A 16,063-nucleotide genomic window follows, 5' to 3' on the forward strand; every position below is an offset into this window, starting at 1 on the left:
TACTCTTTAGTTATAGGTTATTGATAAAAGCTATGTCTCCCACTCACACACAAACACAAACAAACACACACACCAGTATAATTTGTATTATTGAAAGAAATTGTCTCCCTTGTAATTTATTACTATGAAAAGAACATTTTCCCTAGGACTTGATTGGGGTCTGAAGGAAAGATTTTTTTTTTTTTACACGCCGTAAACTAGCAGGGCACTCCAGCCACACCAACCCAGCCATAGGACAGGCACAAGTTCCTGCACAGCACACGTTTACTTACAAGTGGTGGAAGCGCAGTACAATGCACCAATACACTGTTCCTTTTTTCCGTTCCTTCACTCCTCCACGGTCAAGCTTTGTCCCTCTTCGTTCTGACTCTGGCTCCCCAAATGGAGTTAGGCAGCTCCTTTTATGTTGCATCTGGGTGCATCTGATTACACTCAATGCTGCACAGATCTGTTTAAGTAACTCATAAAGGATAAAATAGGTAGTAATCCTCTGTGTGTGTTTGTGTGTGTGTGTTGGCTTTTTTCTCAATAAGCGTGTTTTTTCCATTTGCATGCTGAAATACTTGAGCACACAGCACTGCTAGACATGACTTCTGCTCTTTTTCTTTTCCATGAGTTGATGTGGTGCTGTATAATCGCCACTGTAAACCTTTTTCATATGTAGCTTTTACTCGCATTTTTCTCACGTATTTTGCCATCCATAGTTATTCATATATTTGCGGTTACGCAAGAATGCAGTACTGGCCTTACTACCTCTTATGACATCTCAACTAGTAGCACACATAAAATAGACAGACTTGATGCATTAGTATTAGCTGGGTGAACTAGAGTCTGAAGTAATATTATTGGCTTCAGGGAAGTCGCCACCTAGATGAAGTTGCTTACTTTGGCATGAATCTCAGGATGGCACTCTTCTAAATGCATCTTCAGGTTTATCTTCTTTCCTGTGAGGTTCATTCCACATGGCTTACACTGGGTTTATTTTCATCAGTGTTGTACTTAAAGTTGGTTTATATGTCTGGCCACTCACCTGAGGAACATTTTGGCCAACATAGTGGAGTGGAGAAGGATTCTGTCCGACGTGATGATTTCCTGATGGCATCCAAACTGGTGTTATCCAATTCCAAGCATGCATACAGGTTTTTAAATAGCACTACTGCATTCATCCTTATTTGTTGGTGAACCAGGTCTTGGACAAAAAGAAAACATTTTAAAACAATGATCTATAGCTGATGCTTGTTAACAGCAGAATTTAATGAATGGAACATAAAGAAAAAGTGACGTCTAATGCTGCTATTATAAAGCTACTTAAAGTTGGCTGCTTTGTTTTTAGACTGTGGGTTTTTTTTGTGTTTTTGGAACTAAACACTATCTCCATTGCAGAGGCTTTACTCATTTGGATGTCTTTTTTTGGTGACACTGAGATAAATGATTTCTCAACTTCTGAGCTGCACAGCTTACACATGGTTTTATCAAATTGTTCCATACCAATGCATCATTTTAATCTAGTAAGTCCACATATGTGGTTTTAAGTGTCTAAGATGCTGATTTCAGTTAGAGGATAAGCCATTTTATGCAAAGTAGTAAAGTACTTTTTTTCCATAGAAAGCCATAACAGGCGCATTATCGCCATTTACTGGATCGGGCAGTAAAAACAAAGATGATCAAAAATCTTCATATAGTAATTGAGCAGGATAGAAATTCACAAGATTAATACTGAATCATGTGACACTAGGAACCCCTGAAGCCTACGAAAAAACTTGTAATCCCTGGCCACCTTAAATTCCTTCACACCTCTCCATTAGCATCTTTTGTTTTGCAAATGTGTCGAACAGTGCAAGCAGCCTGCTATCCCATCCCCACACCACTGCAGTGCAACTCGGGCAAAAAGTTCTCCCAGCTTAAGTTTGTTTATCTCGGTGTGAGGTGCCTGGAGTTGTATAAGGTAAATAATATATCGTTATTTGGAGCACATGCATTTTATGTGTGTTCAGTGTCTACAACGATGTATTTAAATGTAGGATGACAGGAAATGCGAGGCATATTGGAATACATCCCTAAAGCAAGCTTTTTTCACGTTATAGTACTGACAAAATTTTGACATGAATTGCATAATGTGTCAAGTCCAAATATCAAAAACACTTTCACAAAAGGAACATGCATAACCAAACAAGTGCGCTTTTATTCAAGAACATAACCAAAGAAAAAGAAACCGGGGGGCAGAAGGTAGTATGCTGAGACAACCAATTGGATGGTGCAGCAGTAAGAACTGCTAACTCATAATCAAGAGGTTGCTGGCTCGATTCCTGGGCTGCCCAGAATTACCATTTTGAGTATTGAGCAGAGGTGGGTAGAGTAGCCAAAAATTGTACTCAGGTAAGAGTAGCATTACTTCAACATAATATTACTCAAGTAGAAGTAAAAAGTAGTCATCCAAAAAATTACTCGAGAGTAAAAAGTATTTGGTGAAAAGACTACTCAAGTACTGAGTAATACTTGAGTAACTGTTTGAACATAAATGATCTATTTTTTAGAAATGTTGTAATAAGAGACAAAAATATAAAATGTGCAAATTCTGCTATTTCCAAATAATAAAATTAAAAAATGAGTAAAAATAACATCTTTACAAAGTAAAGATGCACAAATAACACAAAGTTCCAAATCTGTTTTTCACAACAAAACTTTTGAAGCCAATACCTACAGTAGGTAACGTTTGTTTGAACAGTGTAAACTACTTGCAGTGACAAGATATACTGTACACTGACAGTATAATGCTATATATTCACTTTGTGGTGTAGTGGGTACGCGGCTTCAAAAAAAAAAAAAAGCCAGTTTCAAATCCATAAAGTTGTGTCACTTTTTTCACAGTTAATGAGGTAGTTCAAGCGAGTCGCACCTGCATGTGTGATCGTTCTAAATTGCTTCATTAGCTTCCTGCGGCGTGTGATTAAGGCCCACGAAGACGGTAGTGTGTGTATATATACGGGTCAGCACAAAAAAGGGGGAATAAAAGAAAAGGAGAAAAGAGCAGAGCCAAGACGGAGGTCGGCCAAAAGGAGCTCGTGCCTGCCAAGTCTCTGCCGGCTACACGAGCAATAGGGGAGCCAGCAGAATGAGAAGGAGGTGGGCCGAGATCAAGAGGAGTTAATCTGCATTTTAACCTCAGATTTTTAATGAATTTATTGATTTTTTTATTTTATTTTTTTTTTTAATTCATGCACTTGAGCACTTTTTCCACCATCCTCTGGCTTCATCGGTGAATTATCCTCATATGTCAGCTCATCTTGGTCATAACTATCAATGGTGTGGGTTCAGCAGACTCCCATGTGGGAAGAGGGAGTCTGTAGCGGACTGGAATCGTCACACACTTGCCCTCCAAATAGCACAGCTGATAGAAAATAACATTAGAACAAGGCAGCTTGTGCACGTACAAGAAGTCTCACTTTAGCATGACTGCATGTTTGGTTAAAACATGCTTGTTCTTCACTCAGTGATGGTTAAGCTTCTCAAGGTTCTTGTAGTGAAGCTGTGACTGTTTAGCAGTGAACAGGAGCCCCACATGACTAAAAAGTCTCTCGCAGGCTGCAGACACAGGAAATTTGTCTGGTCATGTGACTGCATAGTTACATCTGATCGGTGAAACATATTTATGTGATTATTGTTGCCAAGTCTGATTGGTGAAACATAGTCATGTGATTATTGTTGCCAAGTCTGATTTGGCGAAACAGTCATGTAGTAGATCCACTGGCAACTTCTCTCTGGGGAAAAATATAGTGTAATGTATAAATGGAAAAAAGTAACGAGTTGAATGTTGCCCAAAGTAGTGGAGTAAGAGTGTTGTTGTTTCTTCACAAGTGTACTCAAGTAAAAAGTATGGTGCAGTAAAACTGCCCTTGGAAGAACAATTTTTTTTAAAAAGTTAAGTAAATATAACTGAGTAAATTTAACTCGTTACTACCCACCTCTGGTATTGAGCTGCTCCTATTGTTACTATTATAGATTAAAAACCTACATTTGATCTGAGTCTGTGATAGCTGGTGTAAATTTATAGTACTTGTAAATGTTAGTGTTTTTATTTAGCTTTTTTCTTTTGTCACATTCATGCTCCAACCCCTATGTAACACTGTTTTCAAATAAACATGTGCTATAACAGAGGTAAATTCGAACAGAAGCCCTCCCTGCAAGAAACGTCCAGTCACACATAAGAACAATGCAGCTATGCCAGGTGTAGAGGCGAAAGGTAGCATTCTGTTTGTGATTGTTTATATTTACATTTGATTTATTTACTTAGCATAAGTAAAGCGTAAAGTCATAAGTAGGCTGCGGAGCTTCTTGTGTTTGATCGACGACAGGGCATGCTGCCAAAGTACATGTGCAACGCTACTTCAGTACGCAAATTACTTGAGCTGCAGGTGGAAGCTCCTGTTTGCAATTTTTCTGCCTTTGTCCAGAAACTGCTCCGTAAGCTTTATGACCTTAGTCTTGGAAAATCTTTTTCCCATTGGGCAACTGGAATCTTTTCCTGTATAAGGAGTAGCATTGCACATGTACTTTGTCAGCATGCCCATGTCGATCAAACACCGGAAGCTCTGCAGTCAACTTTGACTTTACGCTATATGAAGATAAGTAAATAAACATAGGTAAACAGGTTTTTATATAAGTAACATACAAATGTTTTTCATATAAAGACCATCACAAAACATAATCACAAATGGAACTTTGCACAATACCTTGGTGAGCTCCGTATGCCCTGCTGTTTTGTTGAAGGAAATGTGTGTAGCAGCTTAACTGGCAGAATGACATCTGTTGCTTTATCTAAATGGTGCCATCTTTCGCCCTTACATCTCATGCAGCTGCATTATTCTCGTTTGTGACTGGACGTTTCTTGCGGGAAGGGCATCTGTTCTCTTTTTCCAATGTAGAATCCTCATCTGAGTTCAAGTGTTATAGCATGTCTTTATTTGAAAACAGCAGTGTCAAATCGGGGGGGGAGCATGAACGTGACTGAGAGAATAAAACTGAACTTTTTAAAAAAAGAAAACGCCAGACCTTTACAAGTACCGTAAATTTACGCTGGCTGTTAGAGACTCAAAACAAATGTATGTTTTTATTCTATAATCTATACTAATAAAAGGCAAAGCCCTGACTGACTCACTCACTCACTCACTCACTAATTCTCCAAGTTCCTGTGTAGGTAGAAGGCTGAAATTTGGCAGGTTTCATTTCAAAATTCTACGCGTAATGGTCATAACTGGAAGGTATTTTTCTCCATTTACTGTAATGGAGTTGAGCTTGAAAGCCGTGGGGGGGCGGAGTTTCGTGTGACATCATCACGCCTCCCACGTAATCACGTGAACTGACTGTCAACGCAGTGCGTAGAAAACCAGGAAGACCTCCAAAAAGCGCTGAAGAAAACATGCATTATATAATTGAGAATGGCAGCGAAATAATAAGCGAGCGAGTGAACTACAACCATATTCATGAGTGCTGCTACTTCGGAAACAAAGCAAGGTGTAAACCTAAAATTTAAATTAAGTTCTTAGACAGGCTGCCGCTGGCGTTTGTCATGCCCACGGGTAATGCGGGATACAAGTTTAATGAGAGGACGCAGGATATAAACGAGTTTTGATCACTTTGTAACTAAGTTAAAATTGCACGTGAAGGGCTGTGCTTATGCAAATTCCGAGAGACTGTGTTTGTTGGGGATTGACTGTTAAGGCGGGTGGGGGAGTCACGTCATCTCCCCTCCCATTCACCTCATTTCGCTCTGAACTGAGCTCCGCAGCTACCGCACGCAGTGTTACGGAAGCGACTTTGTGACGCTGCCACCAAATACTCACAGAAAAATCCACAAGATAATACACACGATGTCTCTACAGTTTCTCCACACTGAATCCTCCAGGCACTACTTACAAAAGGTTACATTGACAATCGTGTTACGTTATTTTTAAAATGTTAACTTTTCTTAGCACAAGCACAGCTGAGAAGCTTCGATGCATATGCTCCATAACGCGTTAAAAAATCACACATTTAATCACACTTTGCAATACTAGCAAAGGGGAACTTCTGTCAATGCATGATTTCATTGTACAACGATTACATTGATCAGCGCTTCCCGATTCATTTTACCCTCGCACCCCATTGGTTTGAGAAGTAGTATGAAAAAATATGAGGTTAACACAGAAAAACAGATCACCAGTTGAAGCTTTATGAATAATCAATTCGCCATCAATAATTGTTTTGGTAAAGCCATACTCGGTGTAATCCTCCTTCCATTTTAAAATTTTTCTGCCACTAGCCATGATTAAATGAACGGTAAAAAAGTAAGAGCGAGTTGAATTTAGTCTTTAAATTTCTATGGTAAAGAAAAAGTTATGCAATGATGACTACATTTAACTATATAAAGTCAAAAGTTTTATATATAAAGTCATTCCCAAATATATAAAGTCAAACCTTGATTATATAAAGTCAGCGTCGGTATATATATAAAGTCAAAACTTGAATATATAAAGACGGCGTTGGAATATTTCTGAATATATAAAGTCAGCGCTTTATATATTCTGACGCTGACTTTATATGTTCACAAAATCAATGTATTTGCCTGTTTGGCACCCCATTGTGTGTGTGTATGTGTATGTATATATGTATATGTATACACACACATATATTTATAATATATATATATGTATATATATATGCCAGCAACACTCATGACAATGACAAAACAATTACATTGTCAATCATGTTACGTTATTATTAAAATGTTTCATTTTCTTTTTACTTCTCCGCAGCCAAGCGCAGGTATTTTGATATAGAGAGAGATAGATATGAGAACACTCATATCAATGACAAAACAATTACATTAACAATCCTGTTACGTTATTTTTAAAATTTTTCCTTTTCTTTTTCATAACTACTTTAACACACTACTTCTCCGCTGTGAAGCGCGGGTATTCTGCTAGTAGTAACAATAAGAGCAACTTGCCATAGAAAACGGTAATTCTGGTAAGAGACCGGAATCTGACCAGCAGCCTCATGATTGAGTCAGCAGTTCTTATTGCTGCACCAACCAAGCGGTCATGTCAGCATCATACCCTAACCCGATTTTCTTTTTCTTTGGTTATATTCTAGAATAAAAGTGCGCTTGTTTTGTACCTTTTGTGAAAGTATTTATTTAATATTTGCACTGTTCATACTTGGCATGTTATACACTTCATGTCAAAATTTAGTCATTAGTACTATAACATGAAAATGTGCTGAAAAAAGTTTTTTAGCTCTGTGTTCAACGTTTCTTGCCTCGCATTTCCTGTCATCCTACATTTACATAGATCGTTATAGACACAGAAAACATGAAATGCATTGTGCTCCAAATAACGATATAGTATTTACGCTATACAACTCCAGAGTTGAGTTATAGCTGGCTGCTTGTGCTGATTAACACATTTTCAAAAGACACTAATGGAGATTTGCGAAGGAGTTTAAGGTGGTCTGAATTCCAAGTTTTTGTAAGCTTCAGGGGATTCTAGTGTTAAAAACAATGATTAATTGCAAAATCCATATTTTTACCTAGGCCTAATTCTTACCTGTGCTAGCTCCCTCATACCCACCCGTCTTGATTCAGCACTCTCAATAATGCATTGGCTATGGCAGAATGAGAGCTGTATCTTGTAGGCTATTTTGCCTATCCATACAGCCTCTTGTAATCCAAGGCAGTATCCATTGGACTTTGACCTGAGTCAGTCATTCCGCTGATGGTCTTTTAGGGACACAGTGAGAAGAAGCCTCTGCACCACCTAGCTCCAGCATGCCTTCCCCAGACTTGTTCTGTGTAACCTCCTTGCAGTCTCCTGTACAAAACTGCCTGAGTATAATACACAAGGAGAATGGCTCAGCCCCAGCAAATGCGAAACATCAGGATTTTTTGCCCATCTGTATAGACTCTCACTTTTGTCATTGGAAGGCGGTAGCCATAGGACTTGCACTGATCCTTTCAGACCCTTGTCCTCATCAGTTCTGAAGACTAGAGTTTCCACCTTTTTACTCGGAGACACACTTGGGCATATAGTTACATGATGACACTACTTGCTTTTTTTACTTCATGTACATCCTTTTTCTCCATGCTATTTAATTAATTATTTATTAAGGCTTCTTACTGCTTTTCTGCTAAAGGGGGGAAAATCTCCTTGAGACTAACACAAATAATTTATAGCGAAAATATCGCTTAACTTTTTGGGATCAGTTTCATGCTGCCTTCAAATCATGTCGGGGTCGCCAAATTTATGTTGTGGAGAAAAACTAATTTTGACCTCCATGGATAAGACTTGGAGTTTTTAGATGAGAAATCAGAATAAGACTTTATTGCATAGGACACAAAGCTGTCTCATTTCAATGAAGGTGAGCCCTTTAGTCCAGACAAGTATCATGTTTGTTACAATTCTTGTCATTAAATATTTCTTTGTACATTTTTTCATTACTATCCGACTCCTAAGACACAACTCTTTCATCCTGTTGGTTTCTTTTTTTTCCACCAATATTTCCTTCATGCTCATGAGGCATAATTACTTTCTATCAATCTATCACCACTATTATCTTTACTTGAAAGTCACATTTTGCAGGCCAGGAATTGACCTTAACCTTTCCATATTCTTAGTTTTCACATTCCTAGCCATGGACTGATAAATATTAATGTTTCAAGTTATTTAGTGGAATGAAAAAAGCACAGGCATGAACCCTTATAATTAACTCTTGCATGACCAACAGCCTGCTATTCGTAACATTTTACTTTATTTTGATTTAGATTAATACATAGATTTAAATTCCCCGTAATATTAAGTTATTAGACTTTACAGAAACAAATGAGATTGCATTTCTTTGGCAAACCTTTTGCCACAGGTGCCATGATTTGAGAGAGTTTTAAAAAAAAAAAAAAAAAAAAAGAAGGGCAAAATGTTAGTAGAATTCTTGTTGAAGTAAAGGCAAACATATAATTCAGACAGGAAAGCACATCTAGCACGCAGAATATTTTTTTACCTCAGTTGCATATGTTTAAACAAATACCCATTTTACTTTGAACATTTCAGTCTAATTATTGGTTAGTCTCTCCCAGCCAGCCAAACTGGCTCTAAATGTTGTCATCTTGAGTATCTGCTCTTTTCTGTTTGAGTATTTTTTTTTTTTTCTTGCAGCTTTAATAATTTTCATTATCATTTCAGTCTGTTTGGGGTATAAAGTGAGTTTTTATTAAAGCGGGCAATGGTTTTGATGCACTTTATTTAGAATTTAACAAGGTCTCAAGGTTCATGTTATGCATATGTTTCATTTTTACAGTTTTACCCTGATGCCAATTTTCTAACAAGATTTTATCTTAGATGCAGTTCAGTATTTCATGTTAAGCACTGACTTTAGCAGTTATTTTATAGACCGCTTTTGTTACTGTCTTTTACTAGTTATCTTAAAGTAGTTTTGGAAAACAAATATAATTTAATAAATTGTTTCCCCTGTTAAAGTGTTTCCTACTTTAATTTTTTTTTTTCTTTACAATTCTGTCTTTTCCATTAAGGAGCTTAATGACTTGGCACGTGATCCTCCGGCACAGTGTTCTGCGGGTCCAGTGGGTGATGACAGTAAGTGTTTCACATTTAAGTTTAAAGGTATAGGTTAAATGTTTTGCATAATAATGTTCTGGTACTTTTATACCTGTATATCACTAGCCAGTGTCATTTGTGAATAAATTAGCAAAAAGTAGCCATGTGTTTCTATGAAAAATAATTGAATTAGACTCCAGCTCTTTTTAAATAAATGTGACTAATGTACCTTTTTTCTTTTTTAAATGTGGATGATCTTTGGCTTGCCCTTTGAATTATAGCTTTCCAAAAGTATTTTCACACTAGAATTACTGAAGCCTATGAAAAAAACTCTTAATCCAAGCCCATCTTAAATCCCTTTGTACCTCCCTGTTAGCGTCTTTTGTGTTGTACTGTAAATGTGTCGATCAGCACAAGCAGCCTGCTATCGCATTTCCCTGCCCACCGCAGCAGCTGAATTCGCAAAGAAGGTTCTCGGTGCTCAGTGTTTATCTTGGAGTGAAGTGCCTGGAGTTGTAGAGGGTAAATAATATATCGTCATTTGAAATATATACATTTCGTGTTTGTTCTGTGTATACAACAATCTATGTAAACACATTGTTAAAACAAACGTTTTTCATGTGTTAGTAGTAACTGCTAAAATGCAGACATGAAGTGTATAATGTGTGATGGCTGAAGTCCAAATATCAAATAAACCCTTTCACAAAAGGTACAAATATAACGGAACAAGTGCACTTTTATTCAAGAATATGACCAAAGAAAAAGAAGTTTCCTTAGGGTAAGTCAATGACTTGACTGCTTGATTAACAATACTCAATGATAACTTTTAATAAAATTGGCTTTAGATTTACCCATGGTTAAGGCTGCCACTTCTGTGACTTTGAAAAGGACAATTGAGCCTAATTTGAGGACTTTGCAGGACTTCATTTATCCTATGCTACCACAGTTCACATTTACATTTTGTTGTGAAATTTTAGAATTGTCTTCTGGTTTTGGCAATTCATTGTAATTTCAAAGCAGATATGCTCATTGGCAAACTAACAATAGTTATAGCTATTATTAATATTGTCATTCTGAAACCTGCTTACTCCAGTTGTGAGGTGAGAGGAGCAAGAAACTCCAGGACAGAGTACCAGTCCATCAGATGGTCCACTTGCATACACACCCACAGTCAGAGACCATATAACAGATTTTGAGAATGTGGGAGCAAAACTGGTATGCTAAGAGGAAAATCAAAGAGACAAGGAAGACATGCAGTCAGCTGCTGGAATTGAAGCTAATACTTTGGACAGTGCTAACCAATGTGCACTACTGTACCTCACAAGCTAAGAATATATTAACTATTTTAAGTAAATACCTCAGTTCTTAACATTCACAGTTTTGCAGCCTTACATACTTTGCTTAACTTTCATAAAGCAGATAATTATACTCTGATGGGGAAAACAGTATATTATGGATGAAAAAGAAGTAATGTACTTATTTTACATTCCATAGATTTCTTTTGTATTACTTTGTTGGTGCAATTTTTCCTTTGCAAGTTTGGCTTTTCAGCTAAATATGAGTGGATCTGTCTGCATGCAAAATTAAACAATTATATATAGTTAACAGTGTTTTGGGTTAAGGGATTAGAACTTTTCAATGTTATAAACAACCATAAAGTAATTCAGTTGTTAAAAAATGTTCAATATTTTTGTATCAAAGGGTTAGGGTGGCTTAAAAGAAAATGCTTTTATTTATAAGCTGTCTCATTTAATTTCTTCTGTTATGTTTATCTGAAACGAAGCTTAATTTTAAAAAGTAGTTTTCACCATTTTTTCACACATTAGACAATTGAGATTGGCAGTTAAACACTGTGTAATTGTAAATATACGTGCACTTGGTTTTTGAAGTATTCTTCATCATTAATTGTAATACAGCTTTTTCCTGTTAAAATGTAGATTTACTGTTTATACATGTGCCATTTGTAGATCTACAGTGTCTTAGCTAGACGGTTCTGGTTCGTGAAGTGTAATTTTAACTATGGATTCACATTTTAATTATGCAGTATTTGTTTCTTACCAAAACCTACACCGTTTAACACATCGTCCTAACATGAAAACAGCGTTAATGAAAGACATGAAAAATGTGTTAATGAAATTTCAATGGCATGGTGTTGGCGACAGTCCGTGTACAGTTGTCTGGAAATAATTCTATTAAAGAGGATAAGAGACATAGAGTTGAAAGTAGCCTCATATGATTCCAATTCAGTATAACATCTAATATTTTGAAATATTTTCCTAAGATTTAATATACTCTTATTTTTGAGCAATTGCTTATATTAATTGTTTTTTTTTAAAAGTATTGAATATACAGTAGTGAAACAAATTAGTTTGGGTGTTTTTTTTTTTTGTTTTTTTTTTTTTAATTACACGTGCCCCACTATTTGAGAAACACTGGTCTAGACTAACATTTTGTTTTATATTTGAAAAGAATGTAGTTTTAACCTTTCATTCAGTAAATTAGGCCTTTTTACACTTTGTTTCGTATGAACCAAGTATTATGTTAATTTTTTGATTAACTGAACTGACCTTGGTCTCCATGTTATCTCAGATAATCAACATTCTACTGTAGTGCATTTTTAAGGTTGGACCTTTTTAATTTGTTCTCCTGCCATGTGTGTAATTTAGTACAGGTTGACATTCAAAAATCCGGCCATTGATAATCTGGTTCCTTCAGATTTCCGGCATGGATTTTGAAGCGCATTTTCAAATTACCGCGTTGGCGCACCACTGTTCTCTGGAGGCGCTGTTTGTTTTGATGGCGCTGTAGTCAATAATTAGTAGTTGGGTCTTCCTTGCACCTGCTTACAGGCATTCCTGCTCATTCCTTCTCATTTTATCATTTATTTGCTGCTGTATAGCCCCATTATGGGTTCAGCAACGAAAAGAGGTGGTGTGAAATGTAAACATTGTGCGTTGTTGATAGACAAAGTGGAAGTCCTAAAAAAAACAAAACTTGATAGCGGCGTGTCTGTGCGAACCATTCGCTTTTCATTTAGTGTTTAATTTTCTTTCTTTAAAGAACTGTACAGGTAGTTATTTTCTGTTAAATATATAACCATCCAAAATCTGGCATTTTCGAAAATTCGGCACTCCTCAGGTCCGGAGGTTGCCGGATTTTTGAATGTCAACCTGTAATAAGCATGTTCTTTTCTCCTTGCTTTTATTTACTAATGAAGTAAGGTTATTGATCAACATTGATTTAAAAAACATCCCTTACAATTAACCACACTTAACACAAAATTAAACGGGCAATTAAGAGTAGACCAGTCAGACATTTTTATTTTGCAGCCAGCTATTTTTTAGTGAATTTAGTTAAATAACAGACAGACTTTTGGTGTTTAACTATTGAGTTTTTAAAAATTGATTGCGTTGTCACAGGACTGTTTTTTTTTTTTTTAATTACAGAATACCAAAATTAGAAACTGCAACTGTTTTAAGTTTAGCATTTAGACTATGTTGATTTAAAATATGAGAGAATACAGGCAATAAGATGTTTTTTTTTTCTCTCTCTCTGATGAAACCAAGCACACTCTCTGTACCAAGTTCTTTTTCTTTCTATTTTATGAATCTGCTAAAAAAAATCAAAGCAGTGAGATAACAGAACAATACCCAAAGTCAAAAAGTGTTTTTTTTTTAAGGGGTGTAAGTCCGTATTTGATCAAATTTCTGCAAAACTTTGGCAGAATAGTATGTATCAGTTTATGAATTGTCTGCTGAAGTGAGATGCATTAAATCAATTTACTGTATGTGGCTATGCAACCATCGGCAGTAACACTTGGCAATGCTGTACTTTTCTCATTTTAACAAAAATGTCTTAATCCAGTTCCTGGTCAATAGATTTGAATAAATTCGGGCAACACTGGGTGGTGGCGAGCAACCAAGTAATCCTGAATGTTTCAAGTTAGTAGTCACATCTGCACTCTCTCTCTCTCTCTCTCCCAAACCCCCCCCTGGACCTATTTGAAGTTTTATAACCCAAACCGTCTTGGAATATTGTACAGTACCCAGAGGATAACTCACAGACAAGGGAGAATTTGCAAACTTGTCATAATGACTTGAAACTCCTGCGGGCCTAACCCACAGGTCTTGCATCAGATCATATACCAGAATTTAAAGTGTAACTATTATGTGGAGTGAGATACAAATCCCATTTATACTTGTTTTTGCTCACATTTATTCAAGTGACCAGGCCTCCCAGCTAAATATAGCTGTAATTGATAAAGGATAATTGAGACTTGTACCCTCCAGCGTTTCCTTTGTTTGCTCCTTTTCTCTAAGCATTGCTGTGTATACCTCTCATGAGATGAGCTCAAGGGGCATCCTAACTATAAGCCCAAGCCTTTTCAAGTTTTTTTTTTTTTTTAATAAATAATCCCATTCCTATCCACTCCCACACTAGTCCATCCTTTGCCTGCCTGCTTCCACACATACTTTCACTTGTTTGTCCCGCTCCCAGCTACAGAAACACATTGGTTTCTTTTAAGAAAAACGTCATGTAAGGTTGATAAGCTTGTTTAACATGATCTTGCATGAAGGTTTGGCTACAAAGGTCTTTCCTTTCTTAGGCCCAGGTGTCCTTTTCACTTTTTTTTTGGTGGCGATTTGTACTTCATCAGTATTTAACACAGATCTTCCAACGAGACCTAAATTTTGAGCACAAGTGCACACAACAGAAACAACATTGTGAGCAGTGTCTTGTTTTTTAGGTAGGCCACTACTTACTATCCTATATGGAAGTAAAGTATGATCTATATTAAGGCTGGGTATTGGCACTGATGTCCTGATCCAATATCTTCAGTTTCTCACTTGTAGCAGTCACATTAATCAGTCTCAAATTTGTCCTCACAGTCCTCGGACAAAAGGGATACATTTTAAAGTTAGGATCCTGTCGGACCCTTGTTTCATACAAGGTAGTAAAGTGCTTGTTCTGCAGAAGGCCTTAACAGATGCATTAATGATATCTACTGGATCGGACGCCAAAAATGAAAATTAGCAAAGTCTTTATAAAGTAATTTAGCAGGAAAAAGATCCATAAGATCGATTTTAGAGACTTTTAAGAATCAATATCCAATCATTTAAACATAAAATAACAATTCATTGATAAATATATATTTTTGCCCAAGCCTGTTGTGTACTAGGGCTGACAATTTAGCCAATAAGTAAGGTTCAAGTATTCAAATTAGAAATAAGTAAATATTAACGTATATTTGAGCTTAGGTTAATGATGCGTGTGTATAATGTACAGTATGTTTTGCACTTCCTTTTACATACTTACATACATACATACATACTCTGTAATTGTAATGGCTGCAACAACTGCTGGAGTAAGAACAAACACCCACTTGAAGGAGATTCTAGTGTTACACGGGCAACTATAAAAGCAATCAAAACTCTCAAGCAGCTGCACCCTGTAAGCCTAGCATCAACACTGTTGTCTTTTTTTTTTTGTGTCTGTCTGCTTCTGACATCTAGATGCGTAAAAATGCGTAATCATCACAGTATCAAGTCAGGGTCATACTATTTGTTTTTCTCCTTCAGTCTATTCAGATGCAAAGTTGTACTTTTATATCATTCGTGAAGCATTTAGAAAAACTTCTCAGTGTACACTTGAGGCAGATCCGTCACGCAGACCAAATCTAAAGGTGGACCTTTGCATTTCTGCAAATGGATGCTAGTCAATATACACTTCTAAATTCAAATATAGTGTATTCTATGCACTTGTTTTTTTTCTTTCATCAAAGCACCTATTGTACTTCAAAATAAATGAACAGCAGAGATGATGGTGTGATAATCAAGCACTAGTTTAAAGCTATGATTTGTAATGAGAGAGTATTGCCACTTTGAACAGCAGATTGGCTTACATCACAAGAACAGACATCTCGCCCAGACACCACTCAACTAAGTTAACCAATGAACAACATTAACCTGAAGCCTGCAAAATAATAAAACCACTTAAAATAACACTTTGCAGGCCTTAGAATATTAAGTGCTACAGAGAGTATATTAACAAATCGAAAAATCATCGAAATAGTGCATCACCAAGCCAGGCAGCACATATGTATAAACCAAGAGACAAAACAGCAGCTGTGCATCATTCACTCACATCTACCTAAGCACAGACAGAGATCAAAGTAAAAACCAGCCAGTATGGAGCTCCCTCAGCATAACTTGGTTAGATTTGTCCATGCCCAAATCATCTACAGTGGTCAAACTTGGCACGTTATTCAGTCCCACTCTGTTTGACAGTGGAATTGTTTTGCCAATATGAGGATCTTCTAGTGAAATATTAGGTAGGTAGTCTTGTAATTAAGAACTGGGGGCAGTCTCTAGCACTTTTTAATATCTGTAAAGTGTTTTTTTGAAATTGATGCACTAGTGCTGGGTGGTATACTGGTTCATACTGAAAACTGTTTATTTCTGTTATGATATGGATTTTTG

General features: G+C 36.6%; 1 protein-coding gene across 2 annotated transcripts in view; it reads left to right on the plus strand.

Annotated features, from left to right (window-relative positions):
• LOC120532821 (ubiquitin-conjugating enzyme E2 D2) overlaps positions 1 to 16,063 on the plus strand; it is a 76,411-nt gene that overhangs the window by 48,220 nt on the left and 12,128 nt on the right. For both annotated transcript variants that reach the window (XM_039759225.1, XM_039759226.1), the window contains exon 2: positions 9,560 to 9,623. In XM_039759225.1, the coding sequence (XP_039615159.1) occupies positions 9,560 to 9,623 (64 nt within the window). The remainder of the gene's footprint in view (positions 1 to 9,559; positions 9,624 to 16,063) is intronic.

This window comes from Polypterus senegalus, chromosome 7, assembly GCF_016835505.1.
Source record: "Polypterus senegalus isolate Bchr_013 chromosome 7, ASM1683550v1, whole genome shotgun sequence".
In the NCBI taxonomy this organism is placed as follows: domain Eukaryota; kingdom Metazoa; phylum Chordata; class Cladistia; order Polypteriformes; family Polypteridae; genus Polypterus; species Polypterus senegalus.